This window comes from Callithrix jacchus, chromosome 7, assembly GCF_049354715.1.
Source record: "Callithrix jacchus isolate 240 chromosome 7, calJac240_pri, whole genome shotgun sequence".
In the NCBI taxonomy this organism is placed as follows: Eukaryota; Metazoa; Chordata; class Mammalia; order Primates; family Cebidae; genus Callithrix; species Callithrix jacchus.
The window spans coordinates 60,190,776-60,206,351 of record NC_133508.1 but is presented as its reverse complement, the minus strand read 5'-3'; the positions used below and the strand labels follow the sequence as shown (position 1 = coordinate 60,206,351).

The 15,576-nt window shown below is 47.4% G+C and overlaps 1 protein-coding gene across 7 annotated transcripts in view; it reads left to right on the top strand.

Moving 5' to 3' along the window:
• The window catches only part of ASAP3 (ArfGAP with SH3 domain, ankyrin repeat and PH domain 3), a 56,277-nt gene that overhangs the window by 24,697 nt on the left and 16,004 nt on the right, over positions 1–15,576 (top strand). For 6 of the 7 annotated variants that reach the window (XM_035308114.3, XM_035308113.3, XM_078330721.1 and 3 more), the window contains 4 exons: positions 6,197–6,269; positions 6,376–6,521; positions 9,654–9,728; positions 10,869–10,918. In XM_035308114.3, coding sequence (XP_035164005.1) covers positions 6,197–6,269; positions 6,376–6,521; positions 9,654–9,728; positions 10,869–10,918 — 344 coding nt within the window. Of the gene's footprint in view, positions 1–6,196; positions 6,270–6,375; positions 6,522–7,708; positions 7,846–9,653; positions 9,729–10,868; positions 10,919–15,576 lie in introns of those variants that run through there. The other variant, XM_078330722.1, reaches the window with a different exon arrangement.

The following is a 15,576-nucleotide window of genomic DNA, read 5'->3' as shown; positions in this document are numbered from 1 at the left end:
GTGCTTCCTCCCCTCTATCTCACAATGCAGTCTCTTCAGTCTCTTTTCTGCCTGTCCAGGGGCCAGAGGTAAGCAGCACAGCTTAAGGGAAGACTTCCCCATTCCTTCAAAGCAGACATGACTCTGTTTTCCCTGGGCTTCCAGGAACTTCCCATCACAGCCCTCATCACGTTGTATGATAAGTATCTGTTTAGAATGGCATTTTCGGCTGGGCGCGGTGGCTCAAGCCTGTAATCCCAGCACTTTGGGAGGCCGAGACGGATGGATCACGAGGTCGAGAGATCGAGACCATCCTGGTCAACATGGTAAAACCCCGTCTCTACTAAAAATACCAAAAAAATTAGCTGGGCATGGTGGTGCGTGCCTGTAATCCCAGCTACTCAGGAGGCTGAGGCAGGAGAATTGCCTGAACCCAGGAGGCGGAGGTTGCAGTGAGCCGAGATCACGCCATTGCACTCCAGCCTGGGTAATGAGAGCAAAACTCCGTCTCAAAAATAAATAAATAAATAAAATAAAGCAAAATAAAAATAGAATGGCTTTTTCTTCCCTTGCATGATGATGTCCTTGAGAGCTGAGATTGTGTCTTTTTTATACAGGGTGTGGCAGGCACTCAATAACTAGTCGAATGAATAAATAGTCATGTGAATGTGGTTGCCAAGAGCAGTAGGGATGGGAATGGTATCTGGCTGTGAAGCCATTTCCTGATAGATGTTTGACAAGGGCATTGAAAAACAGTCTGTGAGTGATTCAGGTGACTTGCCTCCCTGTACCAGTTAGAGCTAGTTTCAGCCACAAGTAACAGAATACCCAGTATAACCATGGCCCAGTCATATAAAAGAAGTCCACAGATAAGTAGACCAGGGTTGCTAGGGTAGTTTCCTAATCACTAGGGACAAGGCTGGTATCTTGTTGCTCTGCCATGAGTAACAAATGGCTTCTACCTTCTGGTCCAGGATTGCTGCCTGAGCTCTAGACATCACAAACTCATTGTAGCCAGAAGAAACGGATGACAGGCGGTGCCCTTGCATTCTCCTTTTTTCTTTTCTTTTCTTTTTTTTGGTTTTGAGACAGGGTCTTGCCCTGTTGCCCAGGCTGGAGTGCAGTGGCACGATCACAGCTCACTGTAGCCTCGACTTCCTAGGGTCAAACAGTCCTCCCACCTCAGCCTCCTGAGCAGCTGGAACTACAGGCACGTGCCACCATGCCTGAATAATTTTTTATTTTTTGTAGAGACAGCTTCTCACTATGTTGCCTAGGCTGGCCTCGAACTCCTAGGCTCAAGTGATCCTTCTGCCCAGCTTCCCAAAGTGCTGGGATTACAGGCATGAGCCACCACACCACAGCCCCTTTTTTTTCTTAATTTAAAAACAAATGACTTTATTTTTTAGAGCAGTTTTAGATTCACACCAGAATTGGGCAAGGAGTACATAGCGTTCCCATATACACACAACCTCCCACTCTGTCAACAGCTCTTACGGTAGTGGCACATTTGTTTCAATCAATGACTATACATTGACACGTCATTACCAAAAGTCTGTAGTTTACATTAGGGTTCACTCTTAGTGTTGTACATTCTATGGGCTTGGACAAATGTATAATTCCATGTATCCATTATTATAGCATCATACAGAAATATTTCCCTGCCCTAAGAACCCTCTGTGCTTCTCCTGTTCCTCCTCCCTCCCGCATCCCTGGCCACCATTGATCTTTTTACTGTCTCCGTAGCTTTACCTTTTCCAGAATATCATATAGTCGAAATCATGCAGTACGTAGCCTTTTAAAGTCTTCTTTCACTTAGTAATATGCATTTAACTTTCCTCTGCATCTTTTCATGGTTTGATAGCTCATTTCTTTTCAGTGCTGAATAACAGTTCACTCCCTGAATGTATGACAGTCTCTTTATCCATTCACCTACTGAAGGACATCTTGGTTGCTTCCACATTTTGATAATTATGAATATAGCTGATATAAATATCCATGTGCAGGTATGTATATGTTTTCCACTCATTGAGAAAATATGAAGGAGTATGCATGCTGAATCATTTGGCAAAAGTATGTTAAGTTGTATAAGAAACTGCCAAACTGTCTTCCAAAGTGGCTGTACCATTGTGCATTCCCACCAACAATGAGAGTTCCTGTTGCTCAGGAACTTGCCAGTATTTGTGTTTTTGGTTTTGTGTGTGTGTGTTTTTGTTTGTTTTTTGAGACAGAGTCTCGCTCTGTCACCCAGGCTGGACTCACTGCACCCTCCACCTCCCAGGTTCAAGTGATTCTTCTGCCTTAGCCTCCGGACTAGCTGGGACTATAGGCATGTGCCACCACGCCTGGCTAATTTTAGTATTTTTAGTAGAGATGGGGTTTCACCATGCTGGCCAGGTTGGTCTCAAACTCCTGACTTCAAGTGATCCACCAGCCTCGGCCTCCCAAAGTGCTGGAATTACAGGCATGAGCCACTGTGCCCAGCCTCCCTTGCCAGTATTTGGTGTTGTCAGTGTTTTGGATTTTGGCCATTCTCCAGGTGTGTAGTCCCTCACTTCCTTTTCATTTTTTTTTTAAAGCCACTTTATTGAGATAGGATCGACATGTAAAAAGCTGTACATAGTTTATATAGCTTGATGAGTTTGGGGGTTATCTCCCTTCTTTGTAAGATACTTTTTGGAAGTTAACAAATACAATATCTATTATATTCCATGGCCAGGTCTTAGTCCCATGACCACAGTTAGCTGCAAGGTAGGAAATGTAGTCTTTATTCTGGGTGACCAAGTGGCCATGTGAAAAGTCAGGTTTCTTGTGAAGGAAGAAGAGAGAATGGACACTGGGAACCACCCAGTGATCTCTCCACACTACAGGGAAAGGAAATGTTCTCAAACTTGCTTAAAGGAACTTTGCTGGGTGGGTTCAGGGGTATTTAATGAAATTTCACCAAAGACATGATGTGTGGAGGTTGCCTCTGAAGAGGCAGCATCTGGAAAGTTGCCAGAAACCAGCACCGCTCTTCTCTTCTGCCTTGCTGTGGCAGTATTGGGCTTGTTCACTTCTTTCTACACATCTGCTCTGTTCTTTTCTCTCTGCATGTGGCAGGAAGGACATCCCAGCTTTAGCATTTCAGCAAGTTAACTAGCTTTCCAGAGCACAATTCCAAAGTCCTTAGAGAGAGAATCTGATTGGTCCAGCTTGGGTCAGATGGGAGAGAGAATCTGATTGGTTTAGCTTGAATCAGGTGTCGGTCAACTCTGACTAGAACAAACAAGGTGGCAGGGGCCCACCTCCAGAGGGAAGGAGGGCAGTTTTCAGAGAATGGGTGTCATGGGATGGGAAGACTCCTCAAAATGTATCTAGAGCATGAACATACTCCTCCCAGGTCCATGTCCCTGGACTTTGCAAACCATCATTCATTTAGGTAAACATTTACTGAGCAACTTCTGTGTGCTAGGCACATGGATCTGTCCTCTCAGGATTTTGGAAATCTGCTTGGAAACCGTTCCTATCTTTAATCTGAATTGTCTTATAGAGCGAAATCACAGCTACTTACATTACTCATCTTTTAGCTTTCCAGGTTTCAAGATGGGGATCAAAGGATTTGGTAAACACATGCTTCTGTTTCTTCATCTGGATTTTTGGGAACTATAGAGATGACCATGTTCTCTCTTATTTTTTTTTTCCTTTTTTCTTGACCAGTTTAGAAAGAAATGTTCTCCCCTACTTGTCTTTGTCTCTTTAGTAAGAAACGTTTTGGTTGATTGTTTGCTTTGTTTTTTGAGACAGGTCTCCCTCTGTCACCCATGCTGTAGTGCAGTGGTGCAATCAGGGCTGACTGCAGCTTTGACCTCCCCAGGCTCAGGTGATCCTCCCACCTCAACCTCCCAAGTAGCTGGGACGATTGGCGCATGCCAGCATATGGCAATGGGGTTTCGCCATATTGCCTAGGCTGGTCTTGAACTCCTGGGCTCAAGTGATCCTCCTGCTTTGGCCTCCCCCAGTGCTGGAATTACAGGTGTGTACCACCACACCCAGCTAATTTGTTTGTTTATTTTTTCTTTTCAGTAGAGAGAAGGTCTCATTGTATTGCCTAGGCTGGACTTGAACTCCTGGTCTCAAGTGATCCTCCTGCCTCAGCATCCCAAAGTGCTAGGATTATAGGCTTGAGGCACCATGCCCAGCCTCATGTTTTAACCAACTCAAATATGATGCCCTCTTCTTAATCTACCTGATTCTTTTATTTTCTTTCTTCAGCCCTGGGATGAGTCTTCACTGGTCTCAAATATGAAAGTGTCTCAACTTCACACCTAAGGAGGAAAATGTTAGGTTTCTAGTCCCTGTAGGAAAAGAACCCAGAACTCGGCAGACCTTTCTAGGATCAGCAGCAGCTGATGATAATGACCACAGGTGCTGTTCACTGAGGAAATATTCAGTGCCCAGCCCCAATCGAAATCCTGTATGTGTATCCTGTCATACATATATCCCTCATACCAACCCTGAGAGGTAGGCACCAATTTCCCCGTTTTACACATGGCTAATCAGGAAGCTCAGAAAGAACAGGCAACTTGTGGCCAGACATGGTGGTTCACGCCTGTAATCCCAGCACTTTGGGAGGCTGAGGCAGGTGGATCACTAAAGGTCAGGAGTTCGAGACCAACCTGGCCAACATGGTGAAACTTTGTCTCTACTAAAATTACAAAAAATTAGCCAGGCGTGGTGGTGGGTGCCTGTAATCCCAGCTACTTGGGAGTCTGAGGCAGGAGAATCGCTTGAACCTGGGAGGCAGAGGTTACATTGAGCCAAGACCGTGCCACTGCACTCCAGCCTGAGTGACAAGAGCAAAATTTTGTCTAAAAAATGTGTACATATATATACACACACACATAGGCAACATGTTTAAGGTCATATAGCCCCCAAGTAGTGTAGCTGAGCTTCAAAACTAGACCCCCTTCCTCCAGAGGCTCCCCACATGTCACAGGCCTCTGAGAACACTCCATATTGCCTCTGACGTCTGCCCCGTGCATGTCCTCTTGTGGGAATCATTTTGAATCTTTGGCGGTACCATTTCGAATGTGTTTGCTAACTCTCGTCATGTAACTCTGGAAATCAGACTCTGATACCATTTTTGTTACTGGAAAGAACAGCTGGGCTGGGGTTAGGGTGGGGCTGTGGTGCATGGATGATGCACTGTTCTGTTGCACCCTGGGAAGTCCAGCCCTGCTACTACCCTACCATGTGACTCTGGGTAAGAGCCTCCCCTCTCTTGGCTTCAGTTTTGTCATCTATGGGCCCCTTCCAACTCTGACATTCTGTACTTTCCTGTACTTTCCAAGTTAACTGTGCATTTCACAAGGATTTCATGAGGTTGTCAACTTCTACGCCCCAGTGAAAGAGGGAGTGTGTCTAGGAAGTTCCCCATCTAGGCTGAGCCCGCCTGGAACATGGGAGACTTGCATCTTGCCATGACATCTCTGGCCTTTCCACATTCTGAAGCTTGTTCTGCAGTCTCTGGGCTTCGGGGTTATCTGGTGTTGTCCCTCCAGTTCTCCCCAGTGGAGATAGAGTGTGCTCCCTCCACCCTCTGCCATCTCCCCAGACCCAGGTAATGGAATGCCTCCAACCAACCCCTCTCTGCTCACCCATGGCATCCCGGCCTCTTCCTCTTTGTCCTGACATAACTGTTTATTGAGCCTGGGGTTTGGTGAACAAGTGTCCCCTGCTTTGTATCTTAAGGAAACATAGAGATGTCCGTGTTCTCCCCTGTGGACTTTTGCTCAGCATTACATAGTTATCAAATCATCTTCTCAGCAACTCCACAAGTCCCCTAGTATCATCCCTATTTTGTAGACAAGACACTCAAGGCTCAGAGAAGTTAACAGATTTGTCTAAGTGACACACTAGCTAGTGCCAGAGGCAAGATTCAAACCTGGGCCTGGCACACCCTATCATGCCACATCCCTTTGAATCGCTACATTTACGTTGCATTGGATTCAGGGAGAAAAGTCCGTGGCCTTCTTAGAGTGGTGTGACTGGTGTGTGGTTTCTGTGTGGTTTTCGTGTTTGGTGGGGTAAACAGGAAGACCCTAGGGAGAAGTTCCAGAGGACAGCAGAACTCAATGTATTTGTCTGGAGGCGGGGAAGTCAGAGTCAAGGTTCCTGAAGGAAGCACTCTCTTACAGCTTGACATCCCTGAACCTCTGTCCACATTTGCTTCCAGATCCTGGAAGGAGACCAAGCCATCCTGCAGAGAATAAAGAAGGCTGTGCGGGCAATCCATAGCTCTGGCCTTGGTGAGTGAGCCTGCTGGGTGCCCCGCCTGGCCAGGAAGCCCCTCCAGGAAGCCCCTCTCAGCTCCAGCCTGGAGCTAACTCCAAGCTCCTGTTCGTACCTCCACAGGCCATGTAGAGAACGAAGAGCAGTACCGAGAGGCCGTGGAATCCTTAGGCAATAGCCACCTGTCCCAGAACAGCCATGAGCTGTCCACAGGCTTCCTGAACTTGGCCGTGTTCACCAGAGAGGTGGCTGCGCTCTTCAAGAACTTGGTGAGGCCCCTGTCTCTTCCTTGCCCAGTCCTTAGCCAGACTCAGGGTAAATCTAGTGGTCGTAAGAAACTGACCGGAAAGGGTCCGTTTCCTTCCCTCTCCCAGTTTGCACTTGACCTCTGACCTATGGCCTGAAGTCCCTTTACAGCTCTGACCCTCCTTTTGCATAATCCTCCTTTCTCTCTGACTTCTTTCTAACTCTTCTCTCTCTGTTCTCCTCCATCTCTTTACACAGGAGCAGAGGGGAATCTCACAGCAGGGAAGAGCCCCATGCAAGGGAGGGTTCCCTGGAGGAGCTTTGGGATAAAGGAGAGACAGGCTCAGGGGTTCCTACCTTTATTCTGCTACTGCTGCTGCCACCGCCGCCGCCGCCACCACCACCTCCTCCTCTCTTCACTCCCTCTTTGTCCTTTGCTTTTCCAATGACATCTACTTTGTACTCAAATCCCAGAACCTGTCCCTGCCTCCACAAGCCTCTCAGTCCCTGCTCATGGCCCAGTGGCCTTGGGTTGCTTCCTGATGGCCTCTTTGGTGACTGCTTCCTCTCTGGTCCTTCAAGTCCTCACCTCAAGGCCACCCTGTGATAGCAGCTCTTCCTATGTGCAGACACAGTTCTCAGTACTTCACATGTTCACTCATTCAATCCAGGGGCACAGCTCTGTGGGGCTGGTATCACTGTTGTCTCCACCTTACAGGCTAGGAAACTAGGACATCGAGATTAATTAAGCAGCTTGCCTGAGGTCACGTGGTTCGATATGAACCCAGGTTGTCTGGCTCCAGAGTCTGAGCATAAGCCTGGTTGCACTGCCTCCCAGGAAAGTCTCTTGTCTCCCTCTAGGCTCCTTGGCACTGGACCAGCTCTTGTGGCTCCAGTCCTCCCCAGCATCCTCCCTGGTTGGCAGAGGCCACATCATCCTTGAGAGGCAATGTGCTCAATGGTGAAGCACCTGACCTTGGACCTAGACTCAGGCTTAGAATCCTCACTCTGCTGCTTACTAGGTCAAGTCACTCAGTCTGCCAGAGCCCCAGGTCTCTCATCTGTGAAACTGGGATAATAATGCTACCTATCTCAGAGAGTGGTAATGAGGATTAAGCAAGTTGGTGCCTACTTTATGGTAAGCGCTCAGTAAATGTTGGCTAATATTATAATGTATTAATGGCAAAAACAGCAATTACTTTTGCACCAACCTAATAAAATCTGTCATTGTTACAGCTCTTGGCATAGCTGTGCCTCGTACCCTGTCCTGCATGTAGCAGCCTTTAACAATATTTGAGGCCGGGCATGATGATTCACACCTTAATCCCGGCACTTTGGGAGCCTGAGGTGGGTGGATCACTTGAGCCCAGGAGCTCTAGACCAACCTGGGCAATGTAGTGAGACCCTGTCTCTGCAAAAAATATGAAAATTGCTGGGTGTGGTGACTCACGCCTGTAATCCCAGCAGTTTGAGAGGCTGAAGCGGGTGGATCATTTGAGGTCAGAGGTTCCAGACCACCCTGGCCAACGTGGTGAAAACTCCGTCTCTACTAAAAAAATGCAGAAATTAGCTGGGCGTGGTAGCAGGTGCCTGTAATCCCAGCTACTCAGGAGGCTGAGGCAGGAGAATTGCTTGAACCTGGGAGGCGGAGGTTGCAGTGAGCCAAGATCATGCCACTGCACTCCAGCCTGGGTGACAGAGTGAGACTCCATATGAAAAAAAAAAAACGATCAAAATCAGCCAGGTGGGATGGCATGCACCTGTAGTCCCAGCTGCTTGGGAGGCTGAGGTAGGAAGATCAATTGAGCCTAGGGGAGGTCGAGGCTGCAGTAAGCATGATCACACCACTGCACTCCAGCTTGGGCAACAAAGCAAGACCCTATCTCAAAAAAAAAAAAGGTAGTATTTGAGTTCAATTGAACTGATTAATGTCTTTCTTTGTCTTTCCCTCTTCTCTCCCTGTTTCAGTCAAACTAGTGTTTACTGGGGAGTCTGCTGTCTTGAGGGCATTATACCAAGGGTTGGTAACACAGGAAAGGGTCAGACTGCCTCAGAGAGTCACAGTCTTGGGGAGGAGACAAGAACTAGGGTGTGGAATAGCATCAAGAAATACCAGCAGCAAGGCACAAACTCAAGGACCCAGTGGCTAGTGTCAGAGGCCTAGTGCTGCCATGGTTCAGGAAAGGGGAGATCAGCATAGACCGGGGGGAGGAATGGCCATGAGAGGCTTCCTAGAGGAGAAGAGACACAAGCTGTACCTTGGAAGTTGGTTGAAATATTAGACAGGCCTCTTTAGGTTGCGAAATCACAGGAACCCAACTCAAACTAGGTTAAATTTTAAAAAGGGAATTCATTCGCCCCTGGAATGGGAAGTCCAGGGCTACAGCTGGCTTACATGCCATCCTTTCCTCTTAAGATAGTTTCTCTCTGCCTCTGCTCAGTGGGCAGGATAGCCCAGCAGGCCCAGATGCACATCTTACCAGAATAAAGATGGTCTTTCTCCCATGACGTAAGCAGAAAAATCCCAGAGAGTATTCTGATTGGCTGGCTTGGGTTGCATACCTGTTCCCTATCGAGTCCCTCTATCCTGGGGCTGGGGTGCCCTGGTCAGATCTGACTCCTGCATTTACCCCATCTGACCACAGAGAAGGAGTTCCCCACAGGAAAGGGGATTCTATGACCATTCACAGGGGAGGCTCATGAAGCGTTAGCCAGCCCAGAACAACAGATTTGCACTACAGGTCAACTTGAGAGAGTCCGACAGGAGAAGGGAAGCTGCTCCTGGTAAGGAACAGAGGAGAGACTGACAGTGGGATGCTCTTGGAGCAGTGCAGTGATGAGGCTGGAGTCATCAGGGGAGGGGCTGACTCCGACATGCCTCAGCCTCCCCTCCTGCCCCCTTTCACAGAGGAAGCCTGGCAGGCAGCAGGTCAGCCATCCTAGGCTGACCCCACAGCCAGCTCCTCTAGTCCTTCCCAGGACTCCTGCCATGATAGACCCCTCACTTGGCTGTCGTCTCTGATGACATCTCTTCCTCTCCCCTGCTTCCCTTCTCCTCTGCTCTCTTTGCCAAGTGATGCTTCACCGTACCCCGAATCCTTAGGGGCTGGATGCCGGTCACCTGAGGCAGGAATAGGCATCTCTATTTTTTCCAGGTTCAGAACCTGAACAACATTGTCTCATTCCCCCTGGACAGTCTGATGAAGGGGCAGCTGAGGGACGGGCGACAGGTGAGTCTCCATGCTGAGCATGGTGGTGGGACAGAATGAAAGAGGAGTGGGCAGGAGACTAGGGGAAGGCGGGGCTGGACTGAGGGTGGAGGCTGAGTGAAGGGGCTGAGCCTGGAGAGGTCTGGAGGACCTGGCTTGGGTCAGCCTAGGATGCCTGACCTGATGTCCGCTGGGCCCCTTGTATGAAACGTCTCATGTAAATCTTAAAACCATCCTATGAGGTTGGCTCTGTGGGTACGCTCATCCCCATTTTGCAGTTGAAATTCAAGGCCCAGGAAGTTAGGTAACCTGCTTATGGTTTACACAGCTAGGAAGTAGAGAGCCCATGTGGGAATCCAGGGATCCTGAATCCCACACTCAAGCTGTCTCTGTGCCTCGCAGCCCTTGGCTGCATGCAGAGTGGAGCTCAAAGAAGGTGACAGAATAATCTCCCTGGGCAATCTGCCCCAGACAGCCTAGGGGAGGAGCCCTGCTTCCCCCAGAGGGTTCCCTCCCTGCCCTAGGCTGCCAGCCTGCACGCCAGCCTGCTAACCACACAAACCAGACAGGCAGCTTTTTCACCTTGGGAGTCTCAGGGCTGTTCAGAAGGGTGTGAGCAGCCTGGCTGGATGAGGCTTGGGCAAGCTAGGCAGGGGGTAGCCAGGTCTCCCCAGCTTGCTGTTGGGCCTTGGGTAGACTTCTCAACCTCTCTGGGCATATTTCTTGACCTGTACCCTTGCTCTAAGAGGATGGTCTAGCACCAGGCAGGAGAAAATAGTGGGAGAAAGTCAGGCGGGGGGAGCTTACCTTCATCCTGCCATCCTCATGCTCATGACTGATCTCTGTTCTGAGCAAGAGGGCTCAGGGCAGAGCCCAAAGATCTCTCCACACCCCAAGCCAGGGCCCACCAAACCTGATTCTTGGCATCTCTGGGGAGAAGGTCTGCTGGGAGAAGGGCCTCACCCCTGAGAAATGGGGTCAGCTGAGCCTGTGTGGTGGGGGCAGGTTTGCAGCAGGACTGTGGGGGCAGGGGCTGGTTAGAGAAGGGCTCTGAGCAGCTTAGGGGAGCACACTCGCAGGTCTCCCTACAGGCAGCAGAGTTTACTGTTTATTCCAGTGCTCCAGCTTCCCTTTGGGCAAATGTTCTTTTTTAACCCACAGGATTCCAAAAAGCAGCTGGAGAAAGCATGGAAGGACTATGAAGCCAAAATGTAAGTGGGCACAGCCAGGGTGGTTTGCCCAGGAGAGTAATGCTTGCATTGCAGCAAGGAGCTGGGTAGGGAAGAACCTAAATGCTGCCAAGACATGTCATCCAAAAGTGGGTGGCATCTGGCTCTGTGGAGGCATCTACAGGGGATGGTTTATACCCAGGCCTGACTGGATTCTGCGAACTGGGCCACAAGACCACCAAAGGAGCTATTGTGAAGGGACCTCAGGATGTGACTCTCAGAGCCCCATCTGCTCAGTGGTGCCAGACGTGGGCAGGGATGGAAAGGAGCTAGCACTGACCCAATCAATACCTCCACGTGCTGGCCATTTAATCCTCACAGTCACCCAGTCATATGAGAGAGGTATTAGCATCACAGTTACCACAGGAGGACTCAGGGAGGTTAAGTCACCTGCCCCAGACCCCACAGCTCAGCAGAGGCAAAACTGGGGTTTATGCCCTTTGCTCCTCATTCCTCAGTGCCAGGTGGTACCTCTAGAGGAGGAAATGCAGTTGATGTCACACTCAGGCTTCCTGTGTTCTGTGCATACCACACAATACTCCAGATCTCTCACCAGCTACTGGGACATCATGGGGAAAGGAGCCTCAGGTACCCAGTGGCCAGCTCCTCCTGGGCAGAGACTCCTTGGGCTCTGTCTTCTGAGGAGTCTGTCCAGATCCCAGCCCTTACCCTGTGCCCAGCCATGACGATACTGTGGAGCACTGTTTGTGCTTTTTTGTAAAATTTTGTTTTCTCTTGCATTTTGTCAAAGCAATGCATGCTTATTATGAATAATTTAGAAAATAAGAAGTAAAAGAGGAAAAAAATTAATCATCTTTAGCAGAGGATTAGGGTCATGGCAGGGGGATACTATTCTCTGTTGTTTGAATTTTTTTTTACAAGATTATAATTTTATTTTTTTTAAAAGGTGGGATGAGGAGAAACTACCGCAAAATAGGAGAAAAATCCTTAATTTTCAAGCCTAAAGTATTAACATTTTACCATTTATTCTTCTATATCCAAAAGATATTTTTACAAAACTGAGATCATAACAATATATTGTTTTGTAATCTGCTTTTTTCATTCAAAAATACATTGTGACCGGCTGGGCACGGTGGCTCATGCCTGTAATCCCACTACTTTTGGAGGCTGAGGCAGGTGGATCACAAGGAAGAGATTGAGACCATCCTGGCCTATATGGTGGAACCCTGTCTCTACTAAAAATATAAAAATTAGCCGGGTATGGTGGCTCATGCCTGTAATCTCAGCTACTCAGGAGGCTGAGGCAGGAGAATCACTTGTATCTGGGAGGCGGAGGTTGCAGTGAGCTGAGATCATGTCATTGCACTCCAGCCTGGGTGACAGAGCGAGACTCCATCTCAAAAAAAAAAAAAAATACATTGTGACCATCTTTGTATACTATTACATATTCTTCCACAACATCACTCAAACGGGTGTGCCAAAACATGCACAAGCCATCATGTATTTAATCTGTTCCTGTCATTGGAGAAGCATCCTTGGATTTAAATATTTGCCCCTACTCATAATTATTTCTGCAGGATCAATTTCAACAAGTAGATCTTGGAGCTTTTATTGTTCCCTCAGCTCCCAGAGCCATGACACCTCTCCCAGTCTTAAGGAAGGTCACATCTTGTCCCTGCACGAGCATCTTCAGCCCCAGCTGTGGGCATAGATCCTGTGATGAAGGGCGTAGGCACTGTGTGGCCATCCTTATGGGGCCCCATCCCTGCCTGTGATGGGGCATGGCCATCTGCTCTCACTGGAGGCCCAGGGATGGGTAGTGAGGGCCCAGGCTGACCTTGTCTTTATGATTTGCTGTGGGGCCACATGGCCCTCTTCTTCCTGAGTTACCTTGACTAAGCCCTTAGACTTTTAGGGATCGTCTACCAAGTGGAAACAATAAGCTCTACTCTGCTGACCTTCCCAAAGCAGTCTGCTTTTCCTAGGTTCCTATATTGAGCCTTCCTGTAGGATTTCATTTACAGGCAAGACTCCATTGAGTTGATGGGAAAGGGGGCTTGGCTAAGGTTATTTGGTGAGTTATCAAGAGGACCTGGACTAGAACCCAGGGCTTCTGAGTCTAGTGCTGTTTCTGCCACATGGTCTCCTGTCTCCTACCACGGAGCCACATAGCTTGAGCTATATGTCTTGGCATGGGTAACTTGTGTACATTCCTTTTCATATGGACTCCAGGTACAGCAAGATATGCGTGAGCCATAAGTTGCTATGTAATTCCACCAATTCTTAACAAACAAGCCTGAGCAGCAGCTGAAGGGCCCAGGGCCCTGATAGCATCTGTCAGATACCACTGGGAGCCTCACCCCTGGCTGTTCACATAGGAAAAGTATTCCCTCTCCATGTAGGTCTGCTGAGAAAGGCATCCCAGGCCCTGTACAGAGGCCAAGTTTATCTAAGCAGTTCCATGTACAGGTCTGTTTCCTCTCTGTAACATAGGGACAGTAATACCTTGTAGGGTCAATGTGGCGATGAATAAACACAGTGCATATAAAGCACTCAGCACTTCAGTTCAGCAAGGATTTATTGACCACCTCTGAGCCAGAACTAGGACCAGACACAGGAAGATTGAGAGGCAGAAACCCACGTTTGCTCCTAGCATTTCCCCAGCCAGCTTTTGATCTTGTGCAAGCCATTTTCCTTCTTTGGATCTCAGCTTCATCATCTGTAAAATGGTCCCTGTTCTGAGAGAGACTTATCTCTCAAAAAAGAAACAGTGTGGCTGTCACCAGCTGGCAGGAATGAGGCAGGAAAGGAAGGCTGGAACAAACCTGAGCCATAGTGTTGGTTGCCAGGGCTGCCCCTAAGGCTCACGCATCAGCCAGACCTGGGTTCAACTCCTGGGCCCACCACTTAACAGCTGTGTGACTTGGACAAGTGACTTATCTAAGCCACAGGCTCCTCTTCTATAAAGTGGGCTAATGATTTTGCCTCATGGGGCTATCATTTTAGCATGTGAAGGGCCTAGTAGAGTGCCTGAGCCTAAAAATTATAATTAGGAGCCTGTAATCCTAGCACTTTGGGAGGCCAAGGCAGGAGAATCACTTGGGCTCAGGAGTTCAAGACCAGCCTGGGCAACATAGTGAGACCTTGTCTCTATTTTAAAAATTAACAATAATAATACATACATATGTAATAAATATAAATATATGTATATATATATTTATTATCAGAAGCCACACGTCATGGCTTATGCCTGTAATCCCAGCTACTTGGGAGGCTGAGGCAGGAGGATTGCTTGAGGCCAGGAATTTGAGACCAGCTTGGGAGACAGAGCTAGATCTTGTCTCTAAAAAATAATAATAATAATAATAATAAGTAATAATAGCAGCTTCTACTTATTTACAGTTTCCTTTGCGCCAGGCACTGGAGTAAGCTCTTTGCATCTATTACCAGATTTATTTTCCCAGGCAGGGAAAGCTGCTGTTGTTATCCCCAGTTTATTGGTAAGTAGTGAGCAATCCCTCCCCACAACCCCTGCCTTGGTAGATGCCCCCTGGTTTGAAAGGTAAGAAGAGAGGCAGCTCAAAAAATAATTAAAATGCAAAGTAGTAATATCCTAATGATAGTATTAGCACAGAGGTGGCAAAAAGAAAAAAAAAAGAGTATTTTGTTTGAACGGAGGGAAGGGTAGTCAGAAAAGGCATCACAGGTGATGTGGCACCTAAGTGTGGCTGAAGGTATAGGTGCGTGGTTTGTTTTAAATACTTTCCTGCCCACACCAGGAGTCCCTGTACCAATCCCATGAATAACACTAAACTGTTGCTGTATTCTCCTTCTGCAGTTATCTTGGTCTTAGTAACTAGCATTTAAGAACTTTCACCCACTATTACATTTCATTCCTTCTGCTGCAACTCCGCTCATAAGAAAGAAAAACGTTTCTAAAATTTGAAATGTTTAAAAAATGGTGGTGATCCTTTGAGGATAGGGAAGGAATGGGACTTGTTATTTTATAGGGGAAGGGGAAGGAAAGCACTCCTCAGCTATTAGGTCATCTCAGAATGACTATGTCAGACTTTGTCGGATAAATCTCTATGAATTATCTTAGCAGAGGCTGAGGGACAGAGCTGTGATAACTGACAAAGCCATTTTGTCAGAGCTGAAGTACATTGACAAAGCTGTGCACTTTACAGCTTGTCTACACTCTGAGTTAAATAGCACTATCTTTTAATCTCTACTAGCATTCAAAAAATAAAAGAAAGAAGAAAGTAGTGAAAAAAATATCTAAAAGGGATCACCAGTATTTATTACTGTAATGTCATTGCCATCACTAGAATCATCATAATCCTTCCATTCACTGAGGGTTTACCATATGCCAGGAACTGCACTGTTTCCTATGCATTATATTATCCAAGGACTAGGTGTGATTACAGTGGTTCCCCTTATCACTGGGGGATACTTTCCAAGACCCCCAGTGGATGCCTGAAACTAAAGATGATACTGAACCTTATATTAGGTTGGTGCAAAAGTAATTCTGGCTGTTTTTGCCATTAAAAAATAATCTATGATTTTTTCTATATATACATGTCTGATAAAGTTTAATTTAAAAATTAAGCACAGTAAGAGATTAACAACAACAATTAACAGATTACAACATGTAATAAAATAGAATATGGTAACATGAC